An 18,811-nucleotide genomic window follows, 5' to 3' on the forward strand; every position below is an offset into this window, starting at 1 on the left:
TGCGGGGGGTTGGTCTAGAGGACCTTTGAGGGTCCCAGCTCGACGGTTCTATAATTCTACGGCGAGCATTTTGCCACGGACGGGGTACTTGGGTGGGTCCCGAGCTGGTGGCATCCATGCCATACGTTCAAAGCGCGTGGCACCACAACCCTCAGCCAGAATGCTGTTAAGTGTAGTTTGCTAAGGGTGCTGGGAACCAATAATAATAATAATAATAATAATTTTATACCCCGTCCATCTGGTTGGGTTCCCCCAGCCACCCTTGGCGGCTCTCAGCAGAATACCAACAGCAACAATAAAAAGGCGATAAAATATCAAACATTGAAATTTCCCTAAACGGGGCTGCCTTCAGATGTCTTCTAAAAGTCAGATAGTTGCTTATTTCCTTCCTTTTTTGGGGGGAAATCAAGGGCTTTATCTGTATCCCATGGAGGTGACTATCGAATGAGCGTGGCAGTAAGCTTCCTGAGAATATCGGAGCTTTCTTTTTATTTCACGTTCCTAGTCCTCATGAGTGTAACGATTTAAAGAGGGTGGCTTTCGTCTCAAAAGCGGAGCGCTCTTACGGCAGCTTATATTCGGAGGCACGCCATACTTTTCCTCCTCCATGAATTTGCCCAGTCCTCTTTGAAAGCCACCCAAATCGGTGGCCATCCCTGGCTCTTGTGGCAGGGAGTTCCACAGTCTGGCTACGCTTTTATCCGCTCCATTTGTGAGGCCAGGGGAACAAAAACCGGGAACGGCATTCCAAGCGCTGTCCTGCCGTAAATTCGCACAGCGGCTTTGATAAAACTGACAGTTTTATTTGCAACTTTCATGGTCACGACAAGCAAGGAGATTTTAGAGTCTCCAAGAAAGGTTAAAGAAATGGAAGGAAATGTTTACTGTATTCCGTGCCAGATTTTTAAATTTTTATTTTTAATCTATATGCTTAGACCATGCAATTTCTGTGCTAGGGAAAGCTGGATTTGGGAACCACCAGAGGAACATGAAACCATCTCTTATTTTGCATGGTTTGTTTTATTCTGCAGTCTTCGCATTTTTTTCACGTATAATAGCTATGTAATTTCTCACGGAGTGGAGATGTGAGACTCTGGATGTTGTCTTCTGGAACTGACCACACCCTGTCGAGGTTTGCAGTCCAGAACTCAACAAAGAGAAAGGATGTGTGCTCCGTTGGTATAGCAATAATAATAATAATAATAATAATAATAATAATAATAATAATAACCACCCCGTGCCCATCTGGCTGGGTTTCCCCAGCCACTCTGGGCAGCTTCCAGCAGAATATAAAAACGTAATAAAACGCCAGACGTCAAAAAATTCCTGATACAGGGCTGCCTTCAGCTGCATACTGGGATAAAACCAGATTTACCTTGCCATTTATGGGACTTTCGTGAGCTCTGGAATAGCGCTGTCTTGCCACGGAATGTGCACAAGCAGTGCTCCTTCTGTCATTTACAACGCACCAGAAATGTTTAAAAGTGGGTTAAAATAAAAATTGACACAGAGGTGGCAGTTTTGAGGTCTTAACTCCCCCCCCCCAGCTCCTTGGGGAGGAGTCAGGGCTGGGATAGAAAAAAAAATGAATAAACTAAATAAAAATAAATTAGACGTGCTGGCAAACTTTAGCATGCGCTGAAAGCCTCTGTCTCAAGGAGCTAATGGTTTTGGTATATTCAAGTTCCTAGCCCTCATTTTTTTTTCTTCCCCATTTCCCCTCCCACTTTTGCAGGATGCCGAATCATCTTCCCTTCCGCTTCTCCTCCACACATTCTTCCTTCTTTTACACCTCTCTTTGTCCCCTTCTCTCTCTCTCTCTCTCCCCCTCTCGTTCCACTCAATTGTGTCGAAGGCCTTTAGAAGGATGGGACTTGTCCTCAGAGGATTCCTGCACCCCCACTGCTAGGCTTTGTGGTTTTCCCTTTGTCATCCTATGCCTGGGAGATTCTCGGGAGGCTGGGATAGTAAAGGGAAGCTCACGTAGCTATGGGCCCAGCTCGGGGCAGGAAGATCGGGGAGGAGACACCCTCGAAAAGCGGCAACATCACCTGAACGTCACCTCTTCCTTCTCCATGTAACTGACAGCTGACTCAGGAAGAATGGAATAAATTTAATGACTATTTAGTTAAATTTGTTAAGTTAAAATAACCGGAAACAGCTTGCAGATACTTAATAGGCTTAGGATTTTGTTTATGTTAAGTGATGAATTAATATGCTTAATTATATAAGGTGAAGATTTAAGGGTGTTACGTCTAAGTTAAATTTTATAAAAATTGGGATTTGGAAAACCGTTAAAAGGACATGCAATGAAATTTAACTAAGGGGAAGCGAGGAAGGCACTTAACAAAGTTAACAACAGTAATTTTCAATAAGGCTATGATTTATGTTTGTCTGTCCTGTGTGTTTGTTTGTTTATAATATTGTGAAAACCAATAAAAAAAAATTTGGTGGGGTGAAAAAAAAAAGGAACTGACAGCTGACACCGGATCCGCACCCGAAAGCTGCTGGACTTCCCTCGTAGAGTCTCGGCCACGACCCTTTTATATACAGAGCTTGAGGGCTAGAAGCTTGACGTCTTTAAAAGGAAAGGATGTAAGCTGGAATTCTCAGGGCAACTGCATGGCCGCTGCTGATATAGAGGCTGTCTTCTGTTGATGCCAAGGCTGAAGGTTTGATCCTCATATGGGATGGCTGCATATTCCTGAATTGTGGGGGGTTGGACTAGATGACCCTTAGGGTCCCTTCCAGCTCGACGAATCGACAATTCTACGATTCTATTCTTCGCAAGCAAAAAGTAGCGGTCCTCTGGAACTCTTCAGAGAAAGGATGTGGTTTTAAAAATTGTAAGACATTGAGATAAACTGTACCTTTAGGATTCTCGTTTGTATATAATTATCTCTAACCTGTACATATTTTTTTTGGAAACGGTGGAACTATTGTTTAATTAGCCCAGGGGTCTGCAACCTTTAAGACAAAAAGAGCCACTTGGACCCGTTTCTGAAGAAAAAAAAACTGGGAGCCGCAAAACCATTGCGACATTTAAAACAAATATATCTCCGGAGCCGCGATCTGACAGCGGGCGGGAAGGTGACGTCGGGATGGTGCGTGACTAACGCACGCACCGCCCCCATGCGACGTCACAGCCAGTACAGCGCCCGCCACAGTGGGGAGTGTCGGGGCGCACAATGCGCCTCCTCCCCTCGCTAGTATCCGCCCCGGAGCCGCAGCAAAGGTGTAAAAGAGCCACATGCGGCTCCGGAGCCGCGGGTTGCAGACCCCTGAATTAGCTGCTGGGCAACTGCGGAGAAATGGGACACTGCTTTTGGGGAGCGAGGGCTGGGGGGGGCATAAGAACGTAAGCAGAGACACGAACCCCAAAACGTTGCCTTCAGAAACATACTCCTCCAAATTCAATGAGACTGGCTGCCTAGCGGAATAGCTCTAAACTTAAATAATAAAAATAAAAATTTACTGGCATAAACACATACAGTGGTACCTCGGGTTACATACGCTTCAGGTTACAGACTCCGCTAACCCAGAAATAGTGCTTCAGGTTAAGAACTTTGCTTCAGGATGAGAGAACAGAAATCGGGCTCCGGTGGCGCAGTGGCAGCAGCAGGAGGCCCCATTAGCTAAAGTGGTGCTTCAGGTTAAGAACAGTTTCAGGTTAAGTACGGACCTCCGGAACGAATTAAGTACTTAACCCGAGGTACCACTGTACAGAAGAGCTTTCCAGACTTTTCATGCTGGCGACACACTTTTCAGGCGTGCATCATTTCGCGATGCAGAAATTTCATTTTGCTAGCAAACTTGTTTTACTAACAAACCCCTTTCCAACATTCACGCGACACACCTACAAACCAAAGCCGGCAAACAAACGTGTTGCGATGTACGGTTTGGAAGGCTCTGACCTACGGAATACAATAAAACGACTAAATAAAATAAATGTGAAAGTAGAAAAATAAAACAAAGACATAGAGGGTTTTTTAAAAAAAGCAACAACCAGGAAACGACTGAAAATAAAATACAGAATTCAATTGTCGCGTATAACTAATCCAGATTGCGGCTGCCGGACTGGGAATGGCCGCTGGGACCATATACCACTGGTCCTCAAAGTTCTTCACTGGCTTCCGGCAAGTTTCTGAGCACAATTCAAAGTGTTGGTGCTGACCCTGAAAGCCCCAAATGGCCCAGTAGACCTGAAGGAGTGTCTCCACCCCCATCGTTCTGCCCGGACACCTGGGTCCATCTCCCGATGGTCTTCTGGCGGTTCCCTCCCTGCGAGAAGTGAGGTTACAGGGAACCAGGCAGAGGGCCTTCTCGGTGGTGGCGCCCGTTCTGTGAGGACAAAATGTCTGAATGGTGGGGAGGAACTGAAAAGGCCACCTGGAGCTCCTTAGAGGAGAGGGGGCGTATGACTATAATAATAAATAAAAATAATAATAATCAGCATTCCCTGGTGCATTCAAGAAAAGGCAAGACGGAAACCTCTACTTAAAAGTGCCTAATAATAATAATTTTATTATTTATACCCCGCCCATCTAGCTGGGTTTCCCCGGCCACTCTGGGCGGCTCCCAAAATATATATTAAAGAGCACAATAAAACAGCAACCATTAAAAACGTGCCTGAACAGGGCTGCCTTCGGATGTCTTCTAAAAACCAAATAGTTGTTTATCTTGTTTGTGAGTAACTATATAGCTGTGATGGGATTATGAGCTGCTTGTGCGTAAAATCCTAGTCCCTCAGAGTTTGGTTAAGTCAGCAAACCTCTGTCTATAACGGAGCTCCGTCAGTCGCTGGCAGAATCCGACAGTGGGCGCTTACGGAATCTCTTCCAACATAAAAGCTCCTTAACGGAAACGCGTCTTCTGGACTCTCGGCGTGACAGTTTCCGGCGAGGAGTGGGTGTCCCTATAGGAGGTCCTGACACCTCCCCACTGTTTTCGCTGGAAGTGTCTCTGAGCCATCCCTCCGACTCACTTTCCCTCGGAGCTCCTTCTCTCCCCCTGCTGGTTCCCTCTTCAGCTGCTAAGTCTCTCCTAACCTCTGTGAGCCCTTCCACCTCCTGTCCTTCCGATGGCAGTTCCCTGACAATAGCCTTTAGAAGACATCTGAAGGGAGTCCTGCGTAGGGAAGCTTTTTAAAGGTTTTATTTTGTTTCTATGTGTGTTGGAAGCTGCCCAGAGTGGCTGGGGGAATGCAGTCAGATGGGCACGTTATAATAATAATAATAATAATAATAATAATAATAATAATAATAATAATAATATCTGTTTGACATCTGATGGAAGGGTGTTCCACAGGGTGGGTGCCACTACTGAGAAGGCCTTCTTGCCTGGTTCCCTGTAGCTTCACATCTCGCAGGAAAATAGCTCCACTTCTCCGGTGAAAATAGGGACGTCCTATTCCATTCCCTCCAACGTTTCTCCCCTGAAAATAGGGGCGTCCTATTCCATTCCCTCCAACGTTTCTCCCCTGAAAATAGGGGCGTCCTATTCCACCCCCTCCAACGTTTCTCCTGTGAAAATAGGGACGTCCTATTCCATCCCCTCCAACGTTTCTCCCCTGAAAATAGGGACGTCCTATTCCATCCCCTCCAACGTTTCTCCCCTGAAAATAGGGACGTCCTATTCCATTCCCTCCAACGTTTCTCCCCTGAAAATAGGGTCGTCCTGTTCCATCCCCTCCAATGTTTCTCCTGTGAAAATAGGGACGTCCTATTCCATCCCCTCCAACATTTCTTTGCTGAAAGTATGGATGCCCTAAGGAAAAGCGGGAGCTTCCGGGATCAGATCAGAAACCGGGACGGCTTCTGTAAATCTGGGACTGTCCGTGGAAAATATAGACACTTGGGAGGGTCTGATCTCATGGTTGTGATTCTTGCATTGCAGGGGGTTGGAGTTGATGACCCAGGGGTTCCTTATAATTCTACAATCCCTGGTCAAAGAAGCAACTATCTTTGATAGATTGAAGAGCGTCCTATTTAATAGAGGTATCCTCACCTGCGTAGGTGTCCTGGGTGCCCAAGCACCCACAAAACTCCCCATAAACAGCCTTGGTCCAGTATATCTGAAGGAGCGTCTCCACCCCCATCATTCTCCCCGAACACTGAGGTCCAGCGCAGAGGGCCTTCTGGCGGTTCCCTCGCTGCGAGAAGCCAAGTTACAGTGAACCAGGCAGAGGGCCTTCTCGGTGGTGGCGCCCTCCCTGTGGAACGCCCTCCCAGCAGATGTCACAGAGAAGAACTACTACAGTGGTACCTCGGGTTACATACGCTTCAGGTTACAGACTCCGCTAACCCAGAAATAATACCTCGGGTTAAGAACTTTGCTTCGGGATGAGAACAGGAATTGCACGGCAGCAGCAGGAGGCCCCATTAGCTAAAGTGGTGCTTCAGGTTAGGAACAGTTTCAGGTTAAGAACGGACCTCCGGAACGAATTAAGTACCACTGTACCAGACTTTTAGAAGACATCTGAAGGCAGCCCTGTTAAGGGAAGCTTTTAATGTTGGATGCATTACTGTATTTTAATATTTTGTTGGAAGCTGCCCAGAGTGGCTGGGGATGCCCAGCCAGATGGACGGGGTATAAATAATAAATGATGATGATGATGATGATGGGGCCGGGCACCCACCAATTTCGGCGCCAGGGCATGGCACCCACGGGGCCAAGGTGGCTCTCTTGTGCGCGGAGAATGACTTTTCTTTGATAGATATTTGATGGGCGGCGGGCCAAAAAGTTGTTGAGTTTTATGGCGAGAGATCTCACAAAGCGTTGCTGAGCTTTTTGGGGGGAGATCGCTGGGGGGGGGGGAGGAAACTCCCCCGGGGGCAAACTCGGGAGAAACCCCCCAGCCGCAGCCTGTGGGCTTGCGCCCCAGCCTGCGCCAAGAAAGACGCGCCGGCATCGCGTCCCAGCCTGGTTTCTTTGCGCTCCACCCTCTGCGCGCTCCTCCCTCCGACGGCAACCCAGGGGTGGAGACTGGCCGGGTAGGAGGGTCAAACCGTCGCAGCCTCAGTTGCCCTCGCCCCTGGCGCGTGCACGAGAGCGCGCGCCGCCCAGCCTGGGCGGGGACGGTCGCCGGCGTCCCTCCCCTCCTGCCGTCTCTCCACGTTGCGCCAGGGGCGAGGCGGAGCGGCGGCGGCGCGCAAGCCTGTCCATCCGAGGAGGAGGCGAGGAGCCGCCTGGACGGCTTTTTTGGGGGGAGCGAGGAAGGCGGTGCCATCATGTCGGGCTTGGATTACCTGGCCGCCGAGTGCCTCGTTTCCATCTCCACCGGAGCCCTGCTACACCCGGCCGCCGGAGCCAAGGAGGAGCGCGGGGCGCGCCCCATCGTCGCGGCCCCGCCGGAGGCGGCGGGGGAAGCCCTGGGAGGAACCCCCGACGGCGCAGGCAACCTCTCCGGCGCGGCCAAGAGGCACCGGTGCCCTTTCCAGGGCTGCGCAAAAATCTACGGCAAATCTTCCCATCTGAAGGCGCATCTCCGGACGCACACGGGTAAGGGCCGCCCCCCCCAGCCCGGGGCCAGTCTCTCTCCCCCCCACCTCCATCTTACACCCCAGGGGGCCTCCCCCCCCCTTCGACAACATATCCCCAAAAGTGGATAGGCATTCAAACGCTCGCCATGTGATGGATTGTGCAGGTTTACTGGGGGCCCCGCAATATTTCGTTCAAGGTGGCACCCCCGGAACCCCGAGGCCCCCCCTCCCCTCCGGCCGGTTCCCGCCTCGCTTTCCCTCCCCCGCCCCACCCCCGTGGCCTCCACCCACGTGGGGAGACCGCGCCTCGCTCGCTCGCTCTGGGCGGCGTCGACGCACGCATTTCCTGAATTTGGGCTCGGGCCATTACGCAGCCCACCCACGTCGCGAGAGAGACCTCTGCGCCGGTTTCTCTTGCCCGCCCTTACCCGGTGTCGCCCGGGCGCGCCTCCGCCGCCTTACCTCCCCCTCCCACGCCCCCGCGCGTGGGCTGAGCGATCCCGGCCCCACGTGCTGCGAAAGCGCGCCCGGAGAGCGCAGAGGGTGGGATGCGGAGACTCTCCAGAGTGGGCGGCTTGGGTTTAGATCTGTCTCGTATCCTATCGATATGTCCCCTTGAGGATCAAAATCCCAGGTTCGGTCGAGCCTCCGGGGCCAGGCGCAGTCTACCTCGGCCGCCGGAGAACAAGCAAACAAGCGTATTTGATCCGGTAGGGCTTTCGCTTGCCAAAAGGACTGGAGGATGCGCCGGGTTTTGCTTTACGCCCCTGCCTAGGGGTGTAAGGGGGTGGGGTGGGGTGGGGTGGGCTAATCAATACAAATCTGTGGTTCTGCTGCTCCCCCCTCCACCCACCCCACCAAAAGCCTGCCCCGCCCTAGCAAAAATCCTGGCTACGCCCATGTCCCTGCTCCCTAATTTGAAGAAAAACCTTCTGGAAATCTTTTCCCGGCTTCAAATCTCGCCCACTTCTTGTTTGGCAAATGTCTTGCCATGTGGGGCGGCGGGTGGGGCTGGCCCAGGGTGGCCTGATTTGGGAGGGGGGCGGGTGGGAGGGACCTGCTGTGTGGAAATTTCATTTTGGGGAGGGGTTTGGCTGCGGCTTGGTTTCTGGGCTCTGCACCCAGACCTGCTGGGCAAACACAACCATTTACAACCCCCCCCCCCACCAAAAAAAAAAAAAAAAAACCATCAGAAAGTAAACACCTTAAGAGAGTGGGTGGGAAGGTTGTGGCGAAGTGGGATGGGCACGAAACGGGCAAAGATCGCTTTTGCCAGCCCTGGAGAGACCGGTTACCAACCGAAAACCTGGCCTTTTACAGGAATTTGCAGGCGAGCGAGAGGGAAAATGGCACAGTGTCCAATTCCGATTTTGTATTAAAAGGGGAGGAACTGTTCGCTGCTAGAAAAGTATGTGGCTTCCCTGGTTCGGATTGTAGACATTTGCACCGTGCCCGCAACGTGCTGAGTTAAAAAACTCAGATACAGCGGTACCTCGGGTTAAGTACTTAATTTGTTCCGGAGGTCCGTTCTGAACCTGAAACTGTTCTTAACCTGAAGCACCACTTTAGCTAATGGGGCCTCCTGCTGCTGCTGTACAATTTCTGTTCTCATCCTGAAGCAAAGTTCTTAACCTGAAGCACTATTTCTGGGTTAGCGGAGTCTGTAACCTGAAGCGTATGTAACCCGAGGTACCACTGTATAGTAGCTAATTGCCAAATGGAATCTTAAACCAAGGTTACTGTCACCACAACAGAATGTCGGCGCGTTTGTTTTGGCCGCGTGACTTATTACTATAAACATCGCTATTCATTTCTATACCGCTTTATAGTAACAAAGAACAAATCTCAAAGCGGTTTACAACGCATTAAAACGCCAACCGAAACCCAGAATAAATAAATAAATACATAAATAAACCGCAAGCTTCACAGAGACTTTCTTCTTTTTCAAATTTTTTATATTGGTTTTCACAACATTATAAACAAACAAACACATAAGACAAACTAACATGAACCATAGCCTTATGAAAAATTACACGTATTAACATTGTTAAGTGACTTCCTCGCATCCCCCTGGTTGAATTTCATTGCATATCCTTTTAACGGTTTTCCAAATCACGGAGACTTATTTCGGATCCTTCTCTGTAAGTGAAATTTCGCTTTCCCCATATTTATGGGCCTCCTTAATTTAGAGAGCTGCCCCACAGCAGAAGGGCTCTAGAACGGCAGTGTGGTGTATTGGTTAGAGCGGCGAGCTAGGACCTGGGAGATAAGGGTTCGAATCGCCGCTGCGTCCGTAAACTCACTGGGTGACCTCGGACCCTGGGCTGAGAGAGCAAGGGCCAGGAAACCCATTTTTTCTGCCTGGGGCCACATTCCCCAGTTGACAACATTCTGAGGGCCGTGGGGAAGGGGGTGTGTGTGGAGATACTGCAGCAAATATAAGTTTGCCTGTGGACAAAAGGCTACACTTTAGGTACACAAAGAGCCGGGGGTTTCATTACATGAGCAAACACAAACACACTTTCCCATCTGATCAAGAAAGAGGCTTTATTACAGACCGCCTTCTCACCAAAACGATATTCAGGAGCTCGAAAGGGAACCCTCTCTTTGCCGTAACCAAAATGAAGAGCGGCAAGGATTTTTGCACACAAAAAACCCACAACCACAGCCTGCTCCTGGATTCCGAAGTTCTCGCTTTCCAGGTAGACTGCTCCTGCTCAGGAAGACCGATAGGTGAAGATGAACCGCCATCACAGAACCGCAGATTTACCCTCCCTATCGCCTCGGCGGAACGTAAACTGGTGTTTGTTTATTTCTCCGAAGAACTCGCTGCTTCGGAACGCCTAATCGGTTTAGTGTCCTGATACACAAATCCAATTCTTTTTTTTTTCTTCCAAAAATTTTATTAGTTTTCACAATATTATCAACAAATAAACACACATAGATCATAGCCTTGTTGAAAATTACAGTTATTAACTTTGTTAAGTGACATCCTCGCTTCCCTTTGGTTGAATTTCATTGCATGTCCTTTTAACGGTTTCCCAAATCCCAATTTTTATGAAATTTAACTTAAACATTAACATCCTTATAGCTTCACTTTATGGAATTAAACATATAAATTCATCACTTAACATAAATAAAACCCTAAGCCCATTAAGTATCTGCAAGCTATTTTCAGTTAGTTTAACTTAACAAATTTAACTAAATAGTCATTAAATTTATTCCACTCTTCCTGATACTCCTCCTCCTTCTTCTGGTCCCGGACTCTTCCGGTTAGGTCGGCTAGCTCCGAAAATCCCATCATCTTCACCTGCCATTCTTCTATTGTTGGTAATTCTTGGGTTTTCCACTTTTTAGCTAACAAAATACGAGCAGCGGTTGTGGCATTCAAAAATAATTTAACAAATCCAATTCTTGGCACATATTATACGCAGAGAGAGAGCTGTCAACAAGCTTGGAACAGATAGTTCCTTCGATGGAGAGCTGTTAGCGGTGGTTTCACGGTGTGTTTATAAGACCCCATCTTGCAAAGGCACACGCCAGCTTTGTCGAGAAAAACAAAGCGTCGAAGCAGCAGGGCTGCATCTGGGTAAACAGACACTCAAAAAGGAGAGAGAGAGGGGGGAAAAAACACTCCACGGTATGCAGGCTTTGCTTGTGCAATCCTGACATCTGCCTTCCTGGCTTAGCTTTCCTCCCACGAGGAGATTAAGGGCAGCAAACTCTCATGGGCATGAACTAGGTTGCAAAGACATCTGCTGCGACACGCTCCTTTGGCACGGCAGAGCCCAGTTAACCGAAGTCAAGGTTCTAGTCCCCAATAAGGACCGGTTTACAGTGGTGCCTTGGTTCTCAAACTTAATCCGTTCCAAAACCAAAGCGTTCCAAAACCAAGGCGCGCTTTCCCATAGAAAGTAATGCCAAATGGATTAATCCGTTCCAGACTTTGAAAAGCAACCCCTAAAACAGACCGTTGATCCATAAAATGAAAGCAGTAATCAATGTAAAAAGGTAAAGGTACCCCTGCCCGTATGGGCCAGTCTTGCCAGACTCTGGGGTTGTGCGCCCATCTCACTCAAGAGGCCGGGGGCCAGCGCTGTCCGCAGACACTTCCGGGTCACGTGGCCAGCGTGACATCGCTGCTCTGGCGAGCCAGAGTCGCACACGGAAACGCTGTTTACCTTCCCGCTAGTAAGCGGTACCTATTTATCTACTAGCACCCGGGGGTGCTTTCGAACTGCTAGGTTGGCAGGCGCTGGGACCGAGCAACGGGAGCGCACCCCGCTGCGGGGATTCGAACTGCCGACCTTTCGATCGGCAAGCCCTAGGCGCTGAGGCTTTTACCCACAGCGCCACCCGCGTCCCCAGTAATCAATGTACCGTACTATAAAATAAATAAGACAGTATTGTAGATGGTAAAAATTGAAATGGATTTTTTCCCCTTACCTGCACTGATGATGGTCATGGTTTGGGTTTTATCCATTTCCTCAGCCACACGATCAATCCATCAGTAGCTGAACTGGGTTCTACACAGTCACTAAAGCAAATTAACCGAAAAGGCCTCAAAAACAAAAATGCAAAATAAATAGCAAAAACAAAAGCTCCAAACTTAATCCGTTCCCAAAGTCTACTGGGCCATGGCCGTTTAGGGCTTTAAAAGTCAGCACCAACACTTTGAATTGTGTTCGGAAATGTACTGGGAGCCAATGTAGGTCTTTCAGGGCCGGTGTTATGTGGTCTCTGTGGCCACTCCCAGTCCCCAATCTAGCTGCCGCATTCTGGATTAGTTGCAGTTTCCGGGTCACCTTCCAAGGTAGCCCCGCATAGAGCGCATTGCAGTAGTCCAAGCGGGAGATAACCAGAGCATGCACCACTCTGGCAAGGCAGTCTGTGGGCAGGGAGGGTCTCAGGCTGCGTACCAGATGGAGCTGCCCTGGACACAGAACTGACCTGCGCCTTCATGGACAGCTGTGAGTTGAAAATGACCCCCAGGCTGCGCACCTGGTCCTTCAGGTGCACAGTGACCCCATTCAGGACCAGGGAGTCCCCCACACCAGCCCCGCCCCCTGTCCCCCAAAAACAGTCCTTCTGTCTTGTCAGGATTCAACTGCAATCTGTTAACCACCATCCATCCTCCAAGAGTCAAAATTTATGTCTGATATGTTTAGTTTGTATGCTTGTTTTCTTTTTCTTTTTTGTAATCTTAAGTTGAGGGGTGTATGATGTTGTTGTTTAGTCGTTTAGTGGTGTCCGCCTCTTTGTGACCCCCTGGACCAGAGCAGGCCAGGCCCTCCTGTCTTCCACTGCCTCCCGCAGTTTGGTCAAACTCATGCTGGCAGCTTCGAGAACACTGTCCCACCATCTCGTCCTCCGTCGTCCCCTTCTCCTTGCGCCCTCCATCTTTCCCAACATCAGCGTCTTTTCCAGGGAGTCTTCTCTTCTCCTGAGGTGGCCAAAGTCTTGGAGCCTCAGCTTCAGGATCTGTCCTTCCGGTGAGCACTCAGGGCTGATTTCCTTCCGAATGGAGAGGTTGGATCTTCTTGCAGTCCATGGGACTCTCCAGAGTCTCCTCCAGCACCAGAATTCAAAAGCATCCATTCTTTGGCGATCAGCCTTCTTTATGGTCCAGCTCTCACTTCCATACATCACTACTGGGAAAACCAGAGCTTGAACTAGACGGACCTTTGTTGGCAAGGTGTATGTATCTGTGTATGTATGTATGCATGTATGTATGAGGTGTATGTATCTATGTAGAATAATTTGTTTCATGTTCTGGTTTGTGTTGCAATACTTGCAAACACAAACCAGAACATGAAACAAACTTATTCTACAATATGCAATAATTTATCAATAAAAGTTTTAAATAAATAAATAAGGGATAAATCGTATCCACCCTGCTACTCCCGCTTAACATTCCCACCGCGAACGACAACACGACTCACGCTTTGCTTTTCTCTCTGCTTTGCAGGCGAGCGCCCGTTCCCTTGCAGTTGGCCCTCCTGCCAGAAGAGATTCGCCCGTTCCGACGAGCTGGCACGCCACCTGCGCACCCACACCGGCGAGAAGCGCTTCGCCTGCCCACTCTGCGAGAAGCGCTTCATGCGCAGCGACCACCTGACCAAGCATGCCCGCCGCCACCCGGCTTTCCGCCCGGACATGGTCCGGAGACCCGAATGCCACAGCGCCTCTCCCAGTGACTCTGCCGCAAGCAGTCTGGCCGGGAGCCCCGCCCACGACAGCCCCGCCCCCTGAAACGGCCCCGCTGCTACCCACGATGCTTTGCTGGCCCCAGCCCGCCAGGGACCCTCCGCTGGGCGAAGGGGGCCTGTTCCGGTTCCCATCTTGGGCGCCTCCATTGAGCAAGGGTCGCCGCTGGCGATCAGAGGAACCGTTCCAGGCGACTTGCTTCGGTCCATTCGATTGCAACTTTCCACCTTCCCCTGCCCCACGTCTGCCGGGGTTTCTGCCGGCGTCTAGGCTCCCCTCGCAGCCCCTTTCCCTCGGTTTCCCAACGCAAAGGGACGTTCTCGGTTGGGTGTCCAAATCGTCCCACCCTGCCGCTCCCTATCACTTTCCGGAAAAGTCTGGATTCTCGGCCCCCTTCCCCCGCTCCCCAATACTCAGGAAATGGGGGGGAACGTAGTCTAGAACCCGCCAAACCTTTCTTTGGCCAGATGCATGGTTCTAGGAAGCTCACTTATATGGTACAATGGGACAGAGGTGTCCACAATTGCACATCACCCGGATCTGGTAACCAAAGGTAGACTGCCTCTGGCTGGGGGGGAACGATTGCGGGGAACAGATGACTCCGAGAGGCTCTTAAACAGGGTACGGTATTGTCCGAGCTAATCCAGCGTCATTTGTTCCCGGAACCTGGTCACCAGAAGTATATATTCCCCCCTAAATAATCTATTCCTTGCTGTCACGGCTGCCCGCAATTAATCGGAACCCAGCCTTAAAAGGGAAAACAAATACCGTATTTTTCGCTCTAGAAGACGCACCAGACCACAAGACGCACCTAGTTTTTGGAGGAGGAAAACAAGAAAAAATATATTCTGAATCTCGGAAGCCAGAAAAACAAGAGGGATCGCTGCGCAGCGAAAGCAGCAATCCCTCTTGCTGTTCTGGCTTCTGGGATAGCTGCGCAGCCTGCATTCACTCTGTAAGACGCACACACATTTCCCCTTACTTTTTAGGAGGGAAAAAGTGAGTCTTATAGAGCAAAAAATACGGTACGTTTGTGTGTGCTGCACAGAGGAGCGATCGCTCTGTCCTTCCCTCGTTCGCCAGCCGAAACCTGCTCACCTTCTCCAAAAACCAGGTGGGGTTCGGCTCGCAGCTCCCACCAGCCCACCCGAAGGCCAGCATGACTAGTGGTTAGGGGTGATGGGGAGACGAATGCCTCTGTTTGGAAAAGGCGCTCCCTTCCTGAGAGTTGAGGAACACCTCTTAGAACAGGGATGGGGACGCCTGTATCCTCCCGGGTGCTGGACACCAGCGGCCAGCATGCCCAATGGGCGGAGGTCATGACCATTGGAGTCCAGTAGCATCCGAAAGACCCCAGTTTGGGAAACTCCTCTCCTCATTGTCTGCATCAGAGGCCTGTTTGATTTGTATACCTGTCAATCCTATTCCCTGGGACTTAGCTGAGCATCGCTAGTGGGTAACCTATCCCTAAAATTTGTAAATAACCCCTCTGAACCGGGTCCAAGTTTTAATATCTGTACATAGAAAATGGAGGACCTGTTTTTATGGGTGTGGCTGTTCTTGTTATTTTTATATCTATATATATAAAAACAGTGTAATTTATTTTATTTTTAAATGTAGAATCTGCATCGGTCGGGGGGGGGGGGGAGATGTTGATCTGGGAGGGGATGGGGAGAAGGCTTAAGGATTTTATCCTCCTCCTCCTCCCTTTGCAAGCCTGCCTTACAGCCAAGCCGGGAATCGCTTTGCCCACAATCATGAGGACTAGGAACTCGCTTCGGTTTCCGGGGAAGTGGCGCCGCTCAGTGGGCATCGCTGAGCTAGGTAGACCGCGGAGCCTGCAAGAAGCAGAAGTCTGTGTCGCCCAGGATTTGGGTCCCTGGCTGTTTTTGGACTACAACTCCCATCATGCTTGGTTAGGACCAGGCGTCAGGGATGATGGGTTTTGTAGTCCAAAAAAAATACCACCACCACCAGAGCCTGGGCGAGTTTTTGCGAGGGATGCTGGGCACGTTTTAAAGCACTTCCCCCCCCTCCCCTTCCTCCCCAGCAGAGCTGTATTTCAGGGTGTGGATAAAGAGAAATAGATATATGTGCGTGTTTTTAACGTGAGTTTCGGTGCCTTGGTGCTTCCAGAGGGCTGGATCGGGGCCCTGAAGGCACCTCTTCCTTCTTCCTTTGTTAAATGCAGTTGCGAGGCTTGCTCGCAGGGTGCAGGTACCCCCTCGGCGCGGGAGGGTGGTTTTTTTTTTTTTTTTTAATTTGCCAAGCTGGCAATAGCCATATCTGCGATTGCTCGGTCTACGGGTTGGTGCTGACCGAACTTCGGCGCCTGCGCGGCGCCGCTGTCCGCCTTGCTTGCGAAGTGGCCTTGCTCCCTCCCTCGGAAAACGCCCTCGAGTCGGAGGAGCGAGTCAGGGCGAGCGGCCGCTTTTCCCTCTTCCTCTTGCTTTTCGAGGCTCCCGTTTTCACCCCGTCGGATCCGGACTTCCGTCCAGGGTCCTTTGGGAAACCGGAGAAGGGACATGTGCTTGCACTTTGGGGAGAAAAGCGATGTCTCCGTGCCGGCGCCGGATGATGGGGCAGAGCGTCTGCAAGCTGGTGGAACGAGGTTCGAACGCAGGGCTTTGTGCAAAACCCCAAGCGCAATCCGGGCTTTGTGCAAAACCCCAAGCGCAATCCGGGCTTTGTGCAAAACCCCAAGCGCAATCCGTGCCCCATAAAGCTAGGCCAAGCTCACGGAGCCTTTGAGCCCGGAAAATACTGCGGAACTACAGTTGCCATCATCCCTGGCAGCAGAGGCTGATGGGATTTGTAGTTCGACAACACCTGGTGCGCCAAAGGTTCCTCGTCCCCAAACTAGATAAACCTTGGTGCTTCAGGTATAGCAATTTAGGCCCTTCCGGGATACACTGCCCGGCCTCCATGAGGCCCTGGATTCGAACTCAAGACCGGAAGATGCCCATATCTGCAGGCTGGGAAGCGCAAGGCATTTTGGGAAGCACAACAGCTGACCAACAGCTGGAAGTTTTGCCTGGGATAATCTTCCTCCTGACCCCCATCTTGAAATTTCCTGAGTTCTCAGGGACTAATAAGGGAACCGTCATTCCCGTGCCCCCCCCCTCAAATTCCTGTTATCTGGGGAAATTATATATTTATGATCTCCCTTCCCTCCTCCCTTTGTAATTAAGCAAGAGATATTTTTTAAACGGAAGCAAGTAGATTTATTTATTTTTGGTTGTAAAGAATAGCGTGCGAATTAAGGGGAAGCTGCGCGTGGGTTGAGTGTTCGGGGTTTGTTTGGTCTGTTTGCAATGCGGATTAGAATTGCAGCGCAGGTTTTAAGGGGGGGCAATGTTGGTTTTGGTCGGAGGCGCGACGTCTTTTTTCCTTTACGGCCGAGAAATCTGCACCCACCTGGGGATTTCCACGCGCTGACAGGAGGCTGACTGTGTCCAAAGTCCTAATCCATCCATCTATCCATCTACCGTATTTTTCGCCCTATAAGACACACCAGACCGCAAGACGCACCTAGTTTTTGGAGGAGGAAAACAAGAAAAAGAATATTCTGAATCTCAGAAGCCAGAACAGCAAGAGGGATCGCTGCGCAGTGAAAGCAGCAATCCCTCTTGCTGTTCTGGCTTCTGGGATAGCTGCGCAGCCTGCATTCGCTCCATAAGACGCACACACATTTCCCCTTACTTTTTAGGAGGGGAAAAGTGAGTCTTATAGAGCAAAAAATACAGTATGTTTATTATGAGAAACAGCGAACACAAATGCCTTCATCACATTTTCTTTCGAAGGATCTTCTTTGCGTTCTTGTCGGTCAACCCTGCAGATCTTAAAAGGGTTTTGCGGACAGTTCCTGCAGCTCAGAAAACAGGAGCTGGTGAAAGCTAAAACTATTTAATTAAAACTTTTTAGTTTATTATAAGACAAAACACAAAACCAACAACCCCAAAACCTGAGGTTGCATTCCTTAAAGCCTCTTATTACCCGGGAGCAAACCCCATTGAATGAAATAGGATTTCTCCCCCTGCGTAGCTGTGGCTATGTTTGCACTAGTAACATTGAACTGGCCGGTGTTTTTAAAAGTAGGCTTATGTGACCCCAGGCTGCTTCTGAGAAAACTTGGGGAGTTCTGCCCTAAATCTTGAGATATCTTCCCCCTCTGAGACCCACACAAAGCCCCATGGCTGTCGTTTTTCTCCCTTGAAAAGCACAGGGTGCCGAAAGTGGAATTTGGGGAGAGTGCCAATCTTTCAAAGTTCCTTTCTCGTCTCTATGGGGCACTAGGTCTTTTCTCAAGATCCGCTGGAAACGGAAGAGTTGGGTGTGCATGCACTTCTAATTTCTGTCTTGGCAGGCAGGGGAGAGGCATGGCCAGAGGGTCTGGCCACCCGCTCGGCAGCCGAAAATTTGCCAAAACAGCTGGCAAACCCTGCCGTACGGCTTGTGCAAATGGCGGATTACACAATGTATTTATTTGACAACGTGTTCCCTTCTCCTGGTCTGAAAAAAACCCGTGCATCGTGGTGGACGATTTGAGATATTGTCAATATCCCACGCACCCTTTCCCCCTGTTATTTTTAAAGAAGCACTGAAGCTCGTGTGTGTGTGTGTTTTGGGTGTGCCGCTTGAAAAATAAAAACGACAAACTGCTTTACTTGTGGGTCTTGTGTGCTGTTTGTGAAATTGATTTCCTCCATGTTCCCTTAAATGCCTTGCTGTGTCTCAAGAAGGGCTTTCTCTCCATCTGGGATGCAGGATGAGACCCTACCTGCCGGCAGACTGCCTCGCCAGAGTGGTACATGCTCTCCCGCTTGGACTACTGTTATCTCCCGCTTGGACTACTGCAATGCGCTCTACGTGGGGCTCCCTTTGAAGGTGACCCGGAAACTACAACTAATCCAGAATGCGGCAGCCAGACTGGGGACTGGGAGTGGCCGCCGAGACCATATAACACTGGTCCTGAAAGACCTGCATTGGCTCCCAGTATGTTTCCGAGCACAATTCAAAGTGTTGGTGCTGACCTTTAAAGCCCTAAACGGCCTCAGTCCAGTATACCTGAAGGAGCGTCTCCTTCCCCATCGTTCTGCCCGGACACTGAGGTCCAGCTCCAA

General features: G+C 50.1%; 1 protein-coding gene across 1 annotated transcript; it reads left to right on the forward strand.

Moving 5' to 3' along the window:
• Positions 1–6,879: 6,879 nt before the first annotated feature.
• KLF16 (KLF transcription factor 16) lies at positions 6,880–18,354 on the forward strand. The gene is made up of 2 exons (XM_028713930.2): positions 6,880–7,500; positions 13,450–18,354. Exons 1-2 carry the CDS (start codon positions 7,230–7,232, stop codon positions 13,731–13,733), a joined length of 555 nt encoding a protein of 184 aa, XP_028569763.2. The 5' UTR covers positions 6,880–7,229; the 3' UTR covers positions 13,734–18,354.
• Positions 18,355–18,811: the final 457 nt, after the last annotated feature.

This window comes from Podarcis muralis, chromosome 18, assembly GCF_964188315.1.
Source record: "Podarcis muralis chromosome 18, rPodMur119.hap1.1, whole genome shotgun sequence".
In the NCBI taxonomy this organism is placed as follows: domain Eukaryota; kingdom Metazoa; phylum Chordata; class Lepidosauria; order Squamata; family Lacertidae; genus Podarcis; species Podarcis muralis.

What these genes read in the sequence shown, in the direction of transcription:
- KLF16 (XM_028713930.2), top strand. Translation starts at nt 7,230, where the DNA reads ATGTCGGGCTTGGATTACCTGGCCGCCGAGTGCCTCGTTTCCATCTCC. An exon ending in GCATCTCCGGACGCACACGG is followed by an intron (nt 7,501 to 13,449) that starts GTAAGGGCCGCC and finishes TCTGCTTTGCAG; the next exon opens with GCGAGCGCCCGTTCCCTTGC.